This window comes from Hirsutella rhossiliensis (genome assembly GCF_020360975.1).
Source record: "Hirsutella rhossiliensis strain HR02 chromosome Unknown scaffold00005, whole genome shotgun sequence".
NCBI classification, from domain to species: Eukaryota; Fungi; Ascomycota; class Sordariomycetes; order Hypocreales; family Ophiocordycipitaceae; genus Hirsutella; species Hirsutella rhossiliensis.
The window spans coordinates 5494531-5512978 of NW_025408671.1; the positions used below are offsets into that span (position 1 = coordinate 5494531).

Here is an 18448-nt window from a genome sequence, read left to right on the forward strand (position 1 = left end):
GATAACTAGCCGGGCTTTGCACTTTTAAAGGAAGCCGTGTTTATTAGTCTTATAGATAAAGACCCACTTATAGCTAAGGACCTGTTTTCCTCTTGCCTTTTCCTTAAGGACCTCTTCGAAAGACCTTATTTCTTCGTGTGAGGCTAGGTGGTCTTTCTAGGCTTAGAAAAACTAGTCTCTAAAGGGGTGTTTTTCTAGCTGCTTCTGGTTTGCTGGTGGGTCCGGGAGGTCTCTTTTATATACCTTCCTTGTGTGACGGTCACGGACTGAGCCAGAAGGCTGTGGACTCTATTACGAAGATTCTGCTCTGAAGAAGAGAAAGGAGAACAGAACAATACAACTGGGTGTCCTCTCCCTAAATATGCCTTCCGTACGTGTGGGCCGTTGGCTCAGCAACATGTGGGTCATGTATGCAAAGGGGGTGTGACGGTGCTAGGCCGTCACACTACCCCCCCCCCTAAAGCCGTCGAACACCATCGGTGGAGATGGCTCCTCACGAGTGTCGTCGCAGTCGCCGTCGCTCATGCCCACGGCCGACAGCCTTGTTGTCATCGTTGTGACTCTCTGCCCACCTGTCTTCCGCAGCGGCTAGCAGCCATTCTGCCAATCGTACAGGCGGTCCAGGTGCCTCGGGATATTCGTCGTGGAACCGCCTGAGAGCTGCGGCACCATTCTTGAACCCTTCAGCGTCGTAGTATAGCTCGTCAGGGTCCTGTCCTGCCCACTCGGCTCGGTACTGTAATTTCCCCCTTGAGATCCTTGACGACAATATTTTCGCCACCTCGTACTCTGGCTCGCCGTTAATCATCTCGGCCGGCGGAGCTTCCACCTGCTGTCCCGGCAGCGGGTCTCGCGCAACCCTTCTCAACCGGTCGGCATGCAGCACCTTTGCCACCCTCATGCCTTTGGGTAGGTCCAGCTCGAATGAGTGACCCCTTTTTGCCACGATTCTGAACGGACCCGCGTTCTTAGAATCTAGCCGCGTTGTTGGCCTGTCAGTTGACCAGCCCCTTTTCGAAACAAACACCCAGTCACCGACATCAAAATCGGGCACTCTTCTCTTCAAATTGGCTGATCGTTCCTGGCGCCTTTGAGCCGCTTCCACGTTCCTTTTTGCCAGCGAACAAACTTTCTTGGCTCGATTCACAAAGTCCTTGGCTGCCTTTTGGGCGTCGGTCCAATCCCCGACCTGCTTGTCGGTCGCTATATGAACGAAAGCCGCGTGGGGTGCTCGCCCTTGGGAGGCCTCGATCGGAGTCATGCCTGTTGAGTCGTGCGGCGTGGAGTTATGCGCGAAGTCTAACGCCGCCAGATGCTCACTCAATCGTCTTGAAAATACGACACGTAAAACGTCAAGCGTTGGTCAAGATACTGGTTGGTAATCTCCACGCCTCCTTGAGTCTGCGCATGGTAGGCACTGCCGAATTTGTGCTCTGTTCCCGTCATCTCGTTGACCTTGGCCATGAATTTCGAAATGAACTGTGGTCCGTTGTCCGAGAGCCAAATCTTCGGTAGACCGAGGTGACCAAACACGCGGCGGTAATATCGCTTGGCCAGTCTTTCGGCGGTGTCTGTCTTTTTCCCCGGAATCGTGAGAATCAGCTTGCTCAGCTTGCAGATGAACGTCCAAACGTAGTCGAATCCATTTCGATCATTCGGCATGTCCTTTCCGTCCACCAGCACGGTATGCCAAGGTTCCTCTGGGACGGGCAACGAATGGAGCAATCCAGGTGACTTATCTTTCCACACCTTGTTCCTACGGCATGCCTGGCAATTGCGTGCGTAGCGCGCGAGATCCTCATCCATACGTGGCCAGTAATAGAACGGCCGCAGCATCGCCTTCATCTTGTTCTTCCCGGGATGACCCCTTGATTTGGGTTCGTGGACTTCCCGGATTAAGGCAGTTCGCAGTGCGAGCCCTTCTGACGAGTACTCCGGCACCCAGATACGATCTCCCTTCCGCCGGTCCTCCTTGGGAATCTGTTTCTCATTTTCCCGGACAATCAGCTCCACAAGGAACACTCCGGCTGGTGCCTCCCCAGGTACTGCTGGGCCGCGGTCCTCAGAATTTGCCGCGATGTCTAGGGGAGCAGCTTCGACATGTGTCTCCTCGAGAACTTCTGCGGGTACCCGATCGTTCGGGACCAGTTCCATGGTGCGGGAATCCAGGTCTCTGGCTCTGACGGTCTCGAAGTTCTCGCTTTTCCGGGACAGGGCATCTGCAATTATGTTCTCCTTCCGGGTCGGTATGTCATCTTGTAGTCAAATTCCGACAGAATCTGTGCCCAACGGGCTTGTCGAGATGATAAAACCCGCTTTGTCGCAAAGTACTTGAGAGCTTCATGGTCCGTTACTACTTCAAAGGGCCCCAACCAGCTCTGGCCTCCACTCTTCTAGGGCGCGGATGATGGCGAGGAATTCTCGGTCTTGGATAGGCCATACCGTCTCTGTTGACGACAAGGTCTTGGAGAAGTAGGCCACCGGCTTCCATGAGTTGTCGTTCTGTTGTTGTAAAGCGGTGGCGCCTACCGAATGCTTTGACGCATCAGTCTCTATCCGAGTCAGGGCGCCTATCTTCCAGAAGCCCATTCCGGGAGCTCGGACCAGGGCTTCCTTGAGTGCTTCAAAAGCCGCTTCCTCTTGCTTGCCGATCTTGAAGATTGCCCCTTTTTTTAGGAGCTCGTTGAGCGGGTGCGCCAGCTCGCTTACTTCTTTCGAGAGCGTCGGACAAAGTTAACCAATCCGAGGAAAGATCGGATGGCTTTCGTAGATTTTAGGTCCGACAGCCTCCACTCAAGGATGGCCTGTTTCTTCTTAGGGTCAAGGGCGATACCTTCCCCGCCTTAATCACCAGCCCGAGGTAATCCACCTCGGTGACGCAAAAGGCTCTTCTTGATGTCGCCCTGTAGGCCTGCCGCTGCCAGTCGTCGAATGACTTCCTCGGTCTGGCGCACGTTTTCCTCGGCCGACTCTGAATAGATCAGGATGTCGTCGGCGTACGAACTGCAGTAGATGTCCAGGATATCCCTCAGGCAGTCGTTGATAAAGCATTGAAAGATTGCTGGGCCGTTCGTCAGCCCAAAGGGCATCACCTTCCAACGGAAAGTTCCCAGCCGGCACCGAAATGCCGTCAGATCCATACTTTCGAGGGCCATTCGCAACCTATGGAAGGCTTGACGGATGTCGATTTTTGTAAAAAACTTGGCGCTTGCTAGTTTTACCAGGGTATCTTCTAACAGAGGCATGGGGTACTTCATCTTTGCACTGGCGTCGTTGAGGTCCCGGTAGTCGATCACGAATCTCAATCCATGCCCATGTCACCCTTGGGCACAAAGAAGGCTGGTGAGGCAAATCCAGGCCAGCAGCTCTCGATGAAACCCTTGTCCAGGTAATCTTGAATCGTCTTTCGGAGTAGTTCGTCTAGATGATGTGGGTTGCGGTAGACACCTCTCGAACGCTCTGGCAATGGCTTGGTCAGGTAGATCTTCATGTCCCTCCCTGGGCCGCGGAGAGGAGGCAACTGGTTAGACTCCTTCTTCGAGAAAAATCCAGCCAGATGGCCCAGCGGGGTCGGGAGTTTCTCTTTGATCAGGCGGACCGTCTCGTCATCCTCACCCCGTGGAAGTGGGATAACTGGGCGGGTGTCCTTCGGTGGTACCTTAGGCATCTCTGGCGTTTGCGGGTTCACGTGAGCCACCGTAACACTTCTTCGAGCCAATTCTCCGAGGCGCGATGCACTCTGAATTCCTTAAGGCGGGCTGTCAGCAGCCCTGAAGTTCCCGGTCCTGTTGCGGGTTTAGAAAGCTGGCAACCACCCCGTCGGCCTGCAGAGTCGTGGTCGTGGGGTGGTCCATCCTGTGGCAATTGACTCTGGTCGACTTGGGTCCCCTTTGCTCCCGGAGACGCTAGTTCATGAATTCTTGGGGCTTGCGCTTGTGCCGAACACGTTGGCGGCCCGCCGGCATTGCTCTCCTGGCCGGCCAGACGCTGGTCGGTAGCAAGGCGACCACAGTCACGGATGACGTCCTCTTGGTCGTCCGTTTTCCCCCTTCCTGGATAGGCTCCGTACCGGAAACAGCGCGGATTTGCTGCGGATTATCGGCGTCGACTCGCGTGGTTGGAATCGTCGGGTTTCGCCAGGACGGCTTCCCCAGACTGTCTCGTCTTCGGCCCGATAATCTCGTCGCGCCTTCCCGTCCTGATGACCAGAGAAGTTTCCTGAGTCCAGGCGCAACGGCGACCCTGTGTTGTTCAAACCATTTCCTGCCAATGATGATGTCGTAGTCCATCCGGACGACCAAGAATGGTAAGTTCTTTAGAGTCGTCCATCAATCTCGAAGTCCATAAAAAAAACCTCCTTGATCGGGTGTTTGTGCTTGACTCCCGCGTAATCCTTTAGGTGAATTGGCTGATCAAGCCTCTTCCTCTGGGCCCCAAGTTGTGAGGCCGCTCTTCTCGCTAACCTATGGTTAATGGCGAGATACATACTCGCTCCGGTGTCTGCAAGGGCACGAATGAGAATAGACATGTTGTTCAATTTAAGGCGAGATGAGATTGTCAGCTGTTTGCCCCCTATGAGTCTGTCCAAATCCGCCGCTCCAATCACAGACACCAAGTCGGCCAGGAACGAGACTTTGTCCTGGCCTACTCGTTTTCCGACTCCGAACTGCTCGAGTCTGGGTCGCAAACCTTGCCCTTGCCCGTGGCGGTGTTGGTTGTCGCTGCGCTGACTGGGGCCGCCTGCTCTCCACGGTCTTCGTGGTTGCCTTTCCGGTGTTGTTGTTGCGGGTGCGACAGAATGGGGCGATATGCCCAGATTCTCCGCACCGGTAGCACAGGTTATTGATGCGGCGACGTTCCTCTCTTCCTCGGAGATACGGTTCCTCCAGCTTCCCGGCTAGCCCTTCGTTGCCAGTTTGTTCCCGGTGGCGACCACGGGCATTGTTACGGTTGCCGCCATTGTTCCGAACCCTCGGGCACCACTACTACTAGAGTGGTTGCGCTTCTTTGCGCTTCGGAAAAGTTGTGGCGGGCCACGAACACCTGGTGCTGTGCTGACTCACAGAAGTCCTCGTAGCGCACTTTCGTATCGTAGACCCTCTCGACCACCGCTTGGTTGACCGGAGCAGGAAGAGAGTCCCACAGGGTCTGTTTCTGCATTGAAGGTTGGTACCCCGCCGCCTCGTACATGGAGTTGAATTCCCCCAAGAAAATATTGAAGTCCTTCTTCCAATCGTATTTGCAGACACGCAGCTGGGCGCGGGCGTCGGCGCCTTTGTTTGGGTTTGTGTGCGCTGTCTGGAGGACCTGGATTAGTTCGGCCAATGTTGTGAAAGGCCGAGTCAGCGAGTGGTGGCGTCCTTCTACGGTCTTATACGCGGTGCCCTCGAGACGCGTAATCACGAAGTTGATCCGCGTCTTCTCAGAGGCGAAAGTATCGTTGTCCTCCTCGAACTTGCCCTCTACTTGCTTAATCCAGCTTTCAAACGAGAGTCCTTCGCCGGAGAACATGGTGGGTTTCTCTCCCGACGTTTCCGTCCTCTCTATAGTTTGGGTTGGTGCCATCCATCGACTCATATCTCCGGAAGGCTAAAAGGGCCGCATATCCTGACGGCCGGAATTCTTCGCGGTCGTCAAAGGCTGTTCCTTCCCGTTGGCCTGGTGTGCTGACTTCATCTTCACCATATTGGCTGTCTCTTGGCTCGGTCACTCGTACTTGGGCGACCAAACGGGCCACTTCTCGGCTGATGTGGTCGGTTAATTGCTGTCTCTGCTCGGGAGACAATTCGGTGAACAAGCCGCTGCTGCCCTCCTGATTGGTTCTGTCAGCCATTTTAGGTCCCTGTCCTTCCTGGATGGTTATGTGCGATTCGATGGTCCCTGAACTGTTTCTTTGGTCTTGATCTCGGTCTTGATCTTGGTCTTGGTCTTGGTCTTGGTCTTGGTCTTGGTATTGATCTTGATCTTGGTCTTGGTCTTGGTCTTGGTCTTGGTCTTGGTCTTGGTCTTGGTCTTGGTCTTGGTCTTGATCTTCGATGCTTGGTAAGACGGGTCGTGGGAGCTGCGATCTATGGAGGGCCGTGTCCTGTTCAAGTGGGCCGGCCGAGCGCAGTCTTGGCATGGGGTAAAGTCGTGGCGTTCTTATGAATCGCTCGGCAGCGATGGCGTGGTAGAGAGCAGAATAGTGTGACGGTCACGGACTGAGCCAGAAGGCTGTGGACTCTATTACGAAGATTCTGCTCTGAAGAGAAAGGAGAACAGAACAATACAACTGGGTGTCCTCTCCCTAAATATGCCTTCCGTACGTGTGGGCCGTTGGCTCAGCAACATGTGGGTCATGTATGCAAAGGGGGTGTGACGGTGCTAGGCCGTCACACCTTGCTGATATTGGCTTAAATAGCCGGCCTGCTATGAACGCTCCGTGGGAACCGTCTTCTATTAGCGTTAGGTAGAAGTCGGAAAAACGATCGAAATAGGGGAGAAACTAGTCTTCTTTCGTATCGGGCCCTATACCTTCCTTTGCTTCTCGAAGCAGGGATAAAAAGGCAGCCTAGTAATCCTTCGAGAGAGGTGCCTTTCCCACCCCCTTAGGGGTCGAGACGGGAAGACTAACTGAAAAAGCTGCTTCTAGATCTTCTTCTTGTTCCGTAAGAGGAGGCATAGGGAGGTAGGCGTATTCTAGCTCTACCGCTTTCCTATAGTCTCCTTCTTCGTCTAGATCATCTAATCTAGCAGCTTTCTCTTCTTCTTCTTCTTCGAAGTCGGCGTTATCCTCGACTACTTCGACGTCGGTTTCTTCTTCCGTTTCCTCGTCTAGGACCTCTTCTTAAGACTGTTAGGAAGGGGGGATTTAGATCTTCTAAATTAGCTGACGTTGTAAGTGTAAGAGGGGCTATTAATCCCTCTTTCCGTCGAAGAAGCTAAATTCGTCGAAAATCATATCCCTAGTCGAAATAACCTTCCGTAGAAGAGGAATCTAGATCCGGAAGATATTTATAGAATTATACCCGACGAGGTAACCAACAAAGGCTCTAGGATTAAGCTTTCTTTTCTTCTTCCTTTTTAGCTATGCATCGGCAGTCATAGCGTATGCCTTGCAGCCGTAGGCACGAAGGTGGGCTAGCGAGGCCCTCTTCTTCGTAAAGAGCTCGTATAGGGATTTCCAGTCTATTCCTTAGGTAGTCCCTCTAGGGTCCTTATAGTCCCTTGGGCTCCTAGGGTCCCTTGGGGTCTGGTTCCGAAGGTAATAGGCGGTCTTAACGACTTCCCTCTAAAGGTCGTGTAGAAGCCTTACAGCAAGTCTCATTATACGGGCCCTTTCCATCATAGCACCCCCTAATCTTTCTGCCCCTCCGTTCTAGGCCTGGGTATTCGGTGCTAACGGGAGGGGTAAAATGCCCCTTTTTCGAAGCCAATTTAAGATATCCTTCGTAAATAGCTCTCCGTTAGACCGTATCTTCTTAACCTCGTAGCCAAAGTAGGATTTCATCCAGTTAACGAAGTCCCGGAGGGCAGACTAGTTATGCTTGCTTAGGTAGGTCCGTAAGAAATAGGGGAAAACTATCCCTAAAAAAGCGTCTGTGAAAAACATTACCCTAACGAAGCTTTCCTGATCCCTGTGACGGTACAAGTGCACGAACAAGGTCGAGTGCGACTTGGGTAAAGTGATTGTCTACAAGAGAGAAAGAGGTTCCTAAGGAAGACTCTGACTTTCGCTATTTACATGAATAAAAGCGGGACCTTTCATAAAGTATGAAAGTCACATGATCGTTCCCTCACACATGGGCCTCCTTTACTCCATCGCTTCTGATTCTTCCACGTCTTGCTGAGCCTGTAGGCGAGCATTTTGCGCTTCTTGTTTCGTCGGTCTGGGTTTGTTTTTGTTGTGCTTCTCGAACTCTTTGATGGCGATGTGAGCGTTGACGACGTTGTGTAGTGGTTCCCATGTTGCCTGCTCAAGGTCGAAGCCTCTCCATAGTATATGGTACTGGAAGCCTTTCTGTTTTGTGCGTTTCGAGTCCAGTATTTCTTCAATCGCCCAGAGTTTCTCCCCCTTTGCATCTAGCGTTATTGGTGGGGCGGTGTGTTGTATTGGCCGGGAGCGGTCGTTTGGTGACGGTCGCAGGAGGTTGGTGTGAAATGAATTGTGAATTGAGTCTAGTTCATGTGGCAACTTCAGTTGGTAGGAGTGAGGTTGAGCACGCGCTCGATTCGAAAGGGCCAATGAACTTGTGATCTAGTTTTGGGATGGGTCGGGCTGAATCAATGTTGCGTGTGCTAAGTAGCACCATGTCTCCAACTCGGTAAGCTGGCGCCGGTGATCTATTTGCGTTGGCGAACTGCTCTTGTGAGGCTTGAGCTGAGAGCAGGTTTGTCCGAAGTAGATCAGTGATTTCTTGCATCTTGGCGACAAATTCGTTCCCCTCGTTGCAGCGTTCTGCCAGGTCTTTGGATGCCGCGAGTGGTATTGCGCGAGGGGACCAAAGCTCATTCGGGGTGATAGCCTGTGTTCGCAAAAATGGGGACATTCCCGTTGAATCGCTGACAACGTTACGGGCTGCGAATTCGGCCAATGGGAGCCACTCGTCCCAGTCGTCCTGAGCAAAGCTAACATATTGGCGAAGGTATTGTTCGAGAAATGAGTTAGCGTTTTCCGTCTGGCCGTCAGTTTCGGGGTGATATGCTGTAGAAAGGCTGATATTGATCCGTAGACGGTGGCAAACCGCTTTCCAGAATTCCGAGACAAACAGTGGTCCTCTATCAGACACGATTGAATCCGGTAGTCCATGGAGTTTCCAGACATCTCGTACGAAGAGTGTTGCCAAGTCATGTGTTTTCATGTCGGTCTTGCAGGGCGTGAAATGTCTGTCCTTTGACAGCCTATCGACTACCACCATGATTGCGTTGAATCCACGAGCTGTGCGCTGAATTGGGCCAATGAAGTCAACGGATAAGTCTCTCCATCTTTGCAAGGGAATTGGGAGCGGTTTCAATGTCCCCTGGTACCGCAACTGGGAGGTTTTGTTCCTCAGACATCCGTGGCAATTGCGTGTGAATTGTTTCGTATCGGCGCTAAGCTTTGGCCACCAATAAGAGCGTGAAATGAGTTCGTATAGCTTGTTTTTCCCGGGGTGGCCTGATTCGACGCTGTCATGGGCGAGTTGAGTGAGAAGGGTCCGTAGTTCGCCTGCGGGTACGTATAGCCTCTCTCGGAAATATAATCGGCCTTCGTTTATCATGCATTCCGATAGAAACTTCCTTTGAGTGGGGAATTCCATGGGGTTTGAGCATCTCGTCCTGATTTTCATCCACCATTCGTCCTCCTCATAGCCCTTGTCTAGAAGTCTTGTGATTTTGTGGTTGATTGGTTCTGGCTGAATTTCGTCAAGAATGGCGGGACATAGTGCAATCTCTTGTTCCCAGGAGAGATTTGCAAAGAGCTCTGAGAGCTCGGGTCAAGCCTTAGTTGTTCTTGTACAGAGGAGTCTATGTTGGAAGGCTTAAGCAGCGACTGTTGTTGGTACTGGATGCGGTCGTCATTTTCATCTTTCGGTAAGTCTTGTGATCTCCGTGTGAGTGAGTCAGGCTTTCCGTTCTCTTTCCCAGGCACTGACTTGATAGCGAATTGGAACTGTGATAGGAATTCGCTCCACCTGACTTGTCGTCTTGAAAGTTGCTTGGTTGTCATGAAATATCGAAGGTTGGCATGGTCAGTGATGACTGTAATCTGGTGGTGTGTGCCTTGGAGTTCGGGTCTCCAGCATTCGAAGCAGCGTACAATAGCCAAAAGTTCTTTGTCATATATCTCGTAATTGCACTCAGCGGGGTCGTACTTCTTGGACATGAAAGCCACTGGGTGTAGCACTCCTTGATCGTCTTCCTGGGAGAGAATACCCGAAGACACAAAATCGGACGCGTCGCATTCGACAAACACTTCTCTTGCGGGGTCGAAGTGTCTGAGGATTGGCGCTGAAGTGAAGCTATTTTTGAGCATATCGAATGCTTCTTGGCAAGATGAAGTCCAGTTCCATTTGACTAGCTTCCGTGTCAGGGCAACAAGTGGTCGTACGATGCGTGAAAATCCCTGATGAACCGTCTGTAGAAATTTGAGAATCCTAAAAGGCTTGGACATCTTTGACATTGATAGGGCCTCCCAGTTGATGAGACAGTTGACTTTCTCTGGGTCCATCCGTACTCCAGTGGTTGAGATGATCATGCCCAGGTATTTGACTTCAGTAGTCTCGAATTCGCATTTCTTGACGTCAAGTTGTAGGCCTGCGGCTTCAAGTGCTTGGAGTACTGATTTGACGTGGAGTCTGTGGGTGGCAAGGTCGTCTGAGTAGATGAGAATGTCGTCGATGTAGGCCGTGCAATATCTATCAAGGAATGGGCGTAAGACTTCGTTAATTCGAGCTTGAAAGGTAGCCGGGCGTTTGATAGTCCAAAAGGCATCACCATGCTCTCGAAGAGACCATATCTTGTGTTGAACGCCGTCATCCATTCCTGACCCTCCTTGATGCGGATTCGATTAAACGCTGCGACGACATCGAGTTTGGTGAAATACTTGGCTTGGCTTAGCTGGGAAAGGTCTCCTGGATCAACGGTAGGGGTAACGGTTCTTGATGGTTATCGCGTTAAGAGCTCGGTAGTCCACGCAAAACGAAGGCCCCTCCTGGTTTCTTTGCAAATAACACTGGCGAGGCTGCCGGTGAGGTGCTAGCGCGTATGAAACCCTTATCAAGGTTTTCCTGAAGGAATTTCCGGAGGACGAGAAGTTCGTCTTGTGACATCCCGTACAGAGGTCCATGTGGTGGAGTCGTTCCAGGTTGAAGTTCAATTTCGTGGTCGCAGTCTCGGTGTGGGGGGAGTTTATCCGCTTCTGATTGGTCGAATGCTTTCAAAAATTCATGGTAGTGTTGGGGTACTTTTGTTGCAGGATCGATCAAAGTCTTGGGTTCGAGGGCTTTGTGAATGTCTTCGAGTGATGCCCCTGAAAGGTACATATCGGCTGCCGTTTTCCGGGAAGCTCGGAGTTCCTGTGTTTGTTGGTCCTTGGGGTCAAGGGAGGTGATTCCGTCCTGTAGCTGGAGTTCTCGGTTCATCTTGTCCATGTCTGTGAGTGCAGAGTCGAATCGGACCCTTCGGCGTGCTTTAGGTTCTACGAAGGTGGAGGCTTCTGTGATGACTCCAAGTTCAGCCAGCCTTTTGTCGATCTCATACAGTGATAGTGAGAATACGTCGACGTCGCGGTTTTTGGTCAGCATATGGAATGCGGCTGCGCCGACTCTTCGGGGGATTGATGGGCGTGCCAGTATAGTCGTGGTTGCAGAAATTGACAAAGAGGGAGCTCCAGAAACAGGCAGTTGGTATTGTCCTTTCTCCATGCAGTATTTGCGGCAGTGATCAGAGTTGAAAGTGACCACATTCGTGCTCCAATTGACGATTGGGTTGTGATCTGTCAGCCAGGGTTTTCCGAGTATGACATTGTACTTCCCAAGCTTCGTTACGTAAAATAGCATCTTCTCCTGTGTCCCTTGATTTCCATGTTGAGTTTCACCACATGAGTGATATCGCCAGCCGAGGAGGGTCTTCCATCGACTACGTTCAGCCGGCGACGGTTTCGTAGTTCATAAAGCGTGAGTTTGTTGGCGTGCGCGAAGGATTCGTCTACAAACCCCTTTCCAGTGGCACCTGAGTCAAGCATTGCTTCGGTTTTAATCAGAGTGGAATTGTCTTCGATTAGGTTACAAGGCAGTAGCAAATGAGCTTGGTTAGTGTCCAGAGAAGAGAGCAGTAGATCGCCCTTTTTCTTGCGTCTCCTGCGGCGACTTCCGTCGGAGACTACACTTTTTCCGTCCTCCATGGTGCGGTGTCGCAATTGAGGGAACGATGTTTGCCTGAGCTGCACCAATGGCAGAGTCCATGCGCTGTGCAATAGGCTCTGCGTGCCGCTCTCTGCTTCCGTTTGGGGTCTACGACCAGAGGCGACATCTTTGGCCCCAGGTGATGACGCTCAAATCCATTGAATCCCCGCCGTTAGAGGTCGTCGATTGTGGCGTAGTGGAGGGTTGTAAGGTTGCATTGTGACTTGCTGAGTTGTCGGTGTTTTCTTGAAGTAATTGGCATTGACTTGACGGCATTCGTTATCGCAGATACGGACAAGGTCCATAAATTGACTAATTTCGGTAGGAGTATCTTTGCCCTTAGTGAGAGAAAGTCTCCAGATAACGTTGTCGTGGAGGGCACGTCGGAGGTGAGCAATGAGCGCCCCACTATCCCAGTCGGTGAGCTTGGCGACGGCATACCATTCGGGGAGGAATGTCGTAAGGGATCTATGGCCTTGTTTCATGTCAAAGATTTTGAGTTGGGCGGTAGCTTTAGCGTCAATATCCCCGAAGGCTGACTGAAGGGTGTTTTTTATGGCATTGACATCGTCGAAGAGAACCACCCCATCTTTAATGTTGTAGCGGACTTGGTCATGTGCTTTGCCTTTAAGGCATGAGACGACATATCCCATACGTTGAGGTTCCGAGTTCCACCAATCTTTATTCATTTCGAGCTTCAACTCGAGGTGCTGGAGGAAATTCGGCAGAAGCGTGGGTCCTCTCCGGTGAAGGCCTCAGGATCAGGGTGTTCTGGTGTGCGGTGTGAAGCTCCTTTGACTGAATGATCTTTATGTACGCTTCATTTTCTGCCATAAGACGGGCGATCATTGCGTCTCCATCACTTTTAGAAATGAGCGTGTTTTCTAGGCGGGTTTGGAGGTCCTCCATTGCCCTATTTGTCGTCGTGGTCGAGGCACGTAGTGAATCGATTACCGCTTGCATACTGTATGCGGCATTGCATACGAGGAAGACTTCTTTCATGAGACCGGCTGGGTTAGCAACAAAGGCATTTCGGAACGTTTCATCGGTATTGCTGGCGTTGAGGAGGGGGCAGGGGCACTCGATCGACGGGTGTGGGGTAGCGGTAGCCATTGGGTTGTTGACGGTGATGGCTATAGTGCAGGTGGCGTTCGACAGTTTCGTTACGTTTTAGTTGACTTTGCGATTGTGATTTGTTGGTTTGTTGGTTTGCTGATTCGTTGATTGGTGAATTTGGTGCGGTGGTGGTGGTTTAGGTGGAAATTTGGTTGCAGGGTGTTTTGGTGAGGTTAGAGGTATCGAAATCAATAGTCACGTCGCGGACAGTGGTCTATTGAGGAAGGGTAGTCGGTAGACAATATGTGACGGTACAAGTGCACGAACAAGGTCGAGTGCGACTTGGGTAAAGTGATTGTCTACAAGAGAGAAAGAGGTTCCTAAGGAAGACTCTGACTTTCGCTATTTACATGAATAAAAGCGGGACCTTTCATAAAGTATGAAAGTCACATGATCGTTCCCTCACAATCCCTAGAGACGTCGGTCCAATCGACCCAAATTTCCTCACACGGCTGGTCCGGCCGTAAAGGCGTTCGTCTAGAAATTCGTCTCCTAGTCTTTCCTTGGCCGCAGTATTCGCATTCGACGGTCTTTGGGCCCCTTATTCGTACGCCTTATTGTTGACCTAGCTTATATAAAGCTAGGGGGCCCGGGTGACCAAGTCGTGCGTGCCAAAGAAGACCGTCTCCTTGGGCTGCTAGAAGAGGGTCCTTAGATCCTACCCTCCTAGCAGGGAAAGCTGACTTCTCGAGTAGTTCCTTCCTAAGGATAGGTCGGAATTCGAGAATAAATTGACCGAATTTTTCCTCGATAAGCCTAATAGTCTGATTCTTCTAGACTAGCCTCGTAGGCTTAGACGTCGTATCCTAGAAGATTCCTTCCTTTCGAAGAAGGCGGAAGGAAATCAGGCTCGTTGAAAATCGAGGGCAAAAAGCTACCCTTTTTCGTCGAAGAATCCGTATAGATCCGTTAGGTAATTTCATCGTGAAATTCACCCTTCCGTATCCCTCTATCCGTACGGTTGATTCCCCGGCAATAAGATATTCCCTTCGTGCCTTCTTAAAGGACCGGAATCGTGAGAGTGTATTGCAAATATCGAGGGAAGCACCAGAGTCAAGGATAGCTGATTTTCGTAGGGGATAATTAGAGGGTTCTAACGGCTGGTTTTGGCCTTGTTGATCCGTAGGGAAGACGAAGGCCGGATTTGCTATACCAACGATTTTTCCTCGAATTTGCGGCTCGAATAAGGGCAGCGGCGTTAGTTGCTATTTCTTAGCAACCCGAATCTCGTCTATCTTCTTCTACAACGAGGGGTCCTCCTTAAGAGACTGTTGTACTGTTTCTCGTAGCCTCTTTGAAGGGTTGATTCCTTCGGGTCGGTTTTCCTCGAAGACCTGCCAGCAGTCTTCCAGCCGATGGGGCTTTTTGCATGCTTAGCAGGTAGGTCGATTCCTTCTCGTACGTTGTCTCTTCGAGGAATCCTTGTCCCGGTCCGGAAGGTCTGCTTGAAAACCCCCCCTTTTTACCCCTTATTGCTGATATTGACGAGGTTCGATTTCGACTAGTTCCCTGATTTTTCGACTAACGGACTGAAAGGTCTATTAGGGGACTAGTCGGGCCGGTCTAACTAACGGGACCGGGGCCGGGCCCGGAGCAAGAGGCGAAGCCGGGGCCGGGCCTAGGGCCGCAGCTGCAGTTAACGACGACGTTGAGGCTCTCGAGGGAGGAGGAGCCGAAGGAGCAACAGCCGCAGCAGCAGCAGCGGGAGCCGTAGCAACAGGGGCTGCAGGTCGAACCGTCTAGGTCGAGTGCTGGCCTCGAAGGAATAAGACTGCTTACTGTTGTACTCTAGCAGCTTCTTCGTCTAGTTCCCGGCTAGCCTCTCGAAAGATAGTCAAGTAACCGTCACTAATAGGCTTTATTAGCAGAGATATATCCCGTAGCCACTAGCCGGAAAGAGCTTCTATGAGGAAGTATTGGTTAGCTTCCTCGAGGATTTCTTCCCACTTAGCTAGCCACGAAGAAGCTAGCAGGTTCCTAGCAGAAAAGGCTCCTAGGTGGGCCGTATAGGTCTTCCTAATACGGTCAGTTATATAGCCCCTCGAGGGAGCTGTCGAGGTCTCGAGCTTTAAAAGCCACTGCCTAGGAGTCTCTTCTTCTCGAAGAGTGATTAGCTTTGCGGCACTAACGGATTCCGTTATCGCCGTGCGTGCAGCAGTTAGCAACTTCGTCTCGTAAAGGTATTCCTTACGGTGACTCTCGTAGTCACCTAAGGCAGCAGAAAAAGCTCTCTGTTGTGCAGAGGTTAGCTCGGAGAAGAGGGTAGCTCCCTCTGCAAAATCCGTTGCCCTAGGACGAAGAGGGGGCTTAAGAGGGTCCTGTTTGTCAGAGAAGACCAAATTATGGATAGTTCTGTCTACACGAGCCCGTAGCTCCTTTACCCACTTATCCCAATCTTGGGGCTCTGCAAGAATCGTCCTACGGACCGTCGGGACGGCAGAGGAGTCGATTTTCGTTATCGTTGCGAAAGAAGAGGGGGGCAGAAAAGTCGGTTAAAAATCGGCTTTTCTAGTAAGAGGGGTAAAATAAAGCTACGAGGGATGCAAGTAAGGTGCCTTTTGCAGCAGCCGGAAGGTACAGGAATACTATTCCTCCCGGGCTCATAACTCGCGAAGAGAGATGCGAGAAGTGCATGAAAATGCACGAAGGTGAAATTGGAAGTAAGGGGTCGGACAGGCAGGGCAGAGGGATTTGATTCTTGCGGGGGCAGCAATAAAGGTAGGGGAGTGATTGTTGTATTGCCTTGATTGTCCTTCTTTCCTCTATCCAACGCCCCTCTTTATACCCTTCTAGCATCTTAATTGACAAAGAAGATCCTGCTTAAAGAAGCCACTAATGTCCCTTTAACTACCGAGCTTTTTGCCGGTTTTTCCCCTCCTTTCCATCCGTTGCCGGCACATCCGTCTTATCTCTCGCCACCTCTATAGGAAGCCATCGCCACTTCTGCTTCCCCTCATACCCCCACCCTCCTCTCTGCACCTCCTTTCAGCTCCTTCCTTAAAACCTGTTTTTCAGCTTCCTAGGTCCCTCGTGCCAAGGGATATCTCCGAGAACTGCGAAATCAGGCCACGCTTCGCGACATATTCAGCCCCTTATATGCTGGTTATAAATTCCGGACAAAATCCTACCCTATACTCCTTCGACCGATCTTTCCGCTTACGTCATCGATTACCCGATTCTGCGCTTATTGCTCATACCTTCTTACACTCCTTAGCTTTAAATAAATAATTATTCGGCCCCGTACTACTATACTAAGTATACGCCGGCCCTTAATAGTATATAAAGGTAAATTTAATAATATATATCTTAGTCTATTTATTAAGATAAGGGAGTAGCTTATATAGGTATGGTAACTATAAGTAGCTAGCTAAAATAAGGTATTATAATTTCCCTATACTTAAGTTAGGCTTATATTTTATCCTTAGGCTAAGGGAGTTATATTAGTTAGGTAGTGTGGGTAGGCACCTGCGGCAGCTGCTGCAATGAGACGGTACTAGGGTTAACCTGATGTTGTATTCGTCTTGATTCTCTATCTAAGGAGGCAGAGGCCAGCGTGGAGAAAGGGGCACGCTGCCCTCAGCCGCACACGTGACCGTACGGGTCACGTGCCAACCATGGTTGGTCACACCACTAGATAGATACATTCCTACACAGGCAACTCTTCTTTGCTGTGAGAAGCACAGCAACACCTTGAACAGGTCTAAAGGATAGTAGCGTTAAGGCCGTGAAGGAATGTGCCGTGAGGGCGTGTGTCATTATTGCCAAAAGTGGGTCCGACGTCTTGTTCTTAGCTGTAGATATCTGGGAAGAAGTGAAGGGTCTTCCTGATAGGAGCAATCATTTGATCATAGGTATAAGGAGCGGTTAGGAACGTTGTACGTATCCTTCGACTCGAATTGTCAGACTATTGGTATCGATGAAGCGTTCCAGGGCTCGGTTTGGTGATGCTTTCGTCATTGCATCTGCTGGGTTGTCTGCGCCGTTGATCCAACGAATATCTGTTATCTCTCTCTCGTATGACTGGCGAAGGGCCATGATATCAATCATCAATCGTTTTCCTTCGTCGTACCGAGCTTGACTAGGCATTCGTAGAGAGAGTACGAATCCGTACAGACGATGAGAGGGATAGGAGGAAGGTTGAGTCGTTCCGTAATTATCTTCATAGTCATCGCAAGGGAGATGCCTATGTCGAATCCGTTGGCCATACCGTAGATCTCTGATGCTAGGACGCTACGGGTAACACGTTTGCACTTTGTTGAACTCCAGTGTACGATGTTACCACTAATCTCGAACTGTTTTTCTTTGTGGTTTGTCTCGTTAACGAGGGCAATGACGAATCCTAGTTGGGAGGATAAGTCCTTGTTGTTTGCGAAAGAACCATCGGTGAAAACCATCAGCTTTGCAGTAGCTAGATCAATTGGTTTGTACGTGAGGCCACGTAGTTGGTGATCCATTTGCCATTGCAGTCGCTTGTTCAAAATTGCGTAATCTTTATCCTCAGGGTCTGTACTTGGGCGGCGACTGAAACATCGAAAGAAGCTTCCGGTTGAGCAATTGAAGCAATGTATGAGGCTCGCGCTCGTTCCTCAACGTAGCGCTGGTGACGATCAATTGCTTTAGGGTCAATGGTGGTCATTTTGCTGCTTGTCCCTTCTGTTGAAGTAAAGGGATCCTTTCTTAAGGGGTTATTATTCAGCAACGTCAGTCTTGCACCATTAAAGTCAACCGTTGTTCCGTATGTGATGTCAGTCTTGGGCTTGGAACGAAATTCTGCCTTTGTAGCTCTTCTTCTTCACGGGTAGAAAAGTTGTTCGTTCCAAGGATGAGGGTGTCATCAGTTTGCATTCCAACAATACCGAGCGTGTCAGGGCCAGTATTCGAAATCAGTAGGCAGGAGTCATAGGTGGAGGTAGACATATCCAGCTTTTCGAGGTGATGCTGCTGATATGTGCGGAACCAATGGACTCCGGCTTCTGCGATACCGTACAGGGCTTAATAACACGAATAATTGTTCCGTTAGGGTATTTGCCTTGTAGTTCCGTGGGCAAATACGTAAGAATGGTCCGGAAAGCTTGGTCTGGGATTGCGGGTATGCCTGAGTGATATCACGGAGGAGAGGGTTATGCCGTAGTTTTGAAGAAGTCCGGGGCAATAGCGAGGATGAGTCTCTGGCTAACGCGTTGAATTGTCGGAGATTGCGTCAGGAGGGTGGTCTTCTCAAAGTCGTTATGTCCTTGAATAACAAGTCGAGACTTTTCGTAGGGCTTAGTGTTGATTCCTTTGACTTCACGAACCATTCGAGAGCGAAAGATTCTATAGTTTCCATGACTCATTTGATCGTATCGTTCAAATTGGAATACACCGCGGCCAACGAGGTCAGTAATCTCTTTGTTATCGGATTCTTCGAAGGGTCACCAGGAGAGGTGATTATGCCATCAGACCGTAGCTTGAGGGAAAGAGCTTGTGCA

The 18448-nt window shown here is 50.7% G+C and overlaps 5 protein-coding genes across 5 annotated transcripts; all 5 read right to left on the reverse strand.

Annotated features, from left to right (window-relative positions):
• Positions 1-1320: 1320 nt before the first annotated feature.
• Positions 1321-3257, reverse strand: HRG_06153 (reverse transcriptase (RNA-dependent DNA polymerase) domain-containing protein; the record flags this gene model as incomplete). Its single annotated transcript, XM_044864624.1, has 4 exons — positions 1321-2235; positions 2374-2666; positions 2870-3092; positions 3153-3257. 4 exons carry the CDS (start codon positions 3255-3257, stop codon positions 1321-1323), a joined length of 1536 nt encoding a protein of 511 aa, XP_044721156.1.
• Positions 3258-3301: 44 nt separating this feature from the next.
• On the reverse strand, positions 3302-3667 carry HRG_06154 (uncharacterized protein; the record flags this gene model as incomplete). Its single annotated transcript, XM_044864625.1, has 1 exon — positions 3302-3667. The coding sequence occupies one exon, from the start codon at positions 3665-3667 to the stop codon at positions 3302-3304; it is 366 nt and encodes a 121-aa protein (XP_044721157.1).
• Positions 3668-4644: 977 nt separating this feature from the next.
• On the reverse strand, positions 4645-5511 carry HRG_06155 (uncharacterized protein; the record flags this gene model as incomplete). The annotated part of the gene is made up of 2 exons (XM_044864626.1): positions 4645-4766; positions 5064-5511. 2 exons carry the CDS (start codon positions 5509-5511, stop codon positions 4645-4647), a joined length of 570 nt encoding a protein of 189 aa, XP_044721158.1.
• A 348-nt stretch (positions 5512-5859) lies between these two features.
• Positions 5860-6339, reverse strand: HRG_06156 (uncharacterized protein; the record flags this gene model as incomplete). The annotated part of the gene is made up of 2 exons (XM_044864627.1): positions 5860-6068; positions 6306-6339. The coding sequence occupies 2 exons, from the start codon at positions 6337-6339 to the stop codon at positions 5860-5862; spliced, it is 243 nt and encodes an 80-aa protein (XP_044721159.1).
• Positions 6340-8162: 1823 nt separating this feature from the next.
• On the reverse strand, positions 8163-8840 carry HRG_06157 (integrase core domain-containing protein; the record flags this gene model as incomplete). Its single annotated transcript, XM_044864628.1, has 1 exon — positions 8163-8840. The coding sequence occupies one exon, from the start codon at positions 8838-8840 to the stop codon at positions 8163-8165; it is 678 nt and encodes a 225-aa protein (XP_044721160.1).
• Between the last annotated feature and the right edge of the window lie 9608 nt (positions 8841-18448).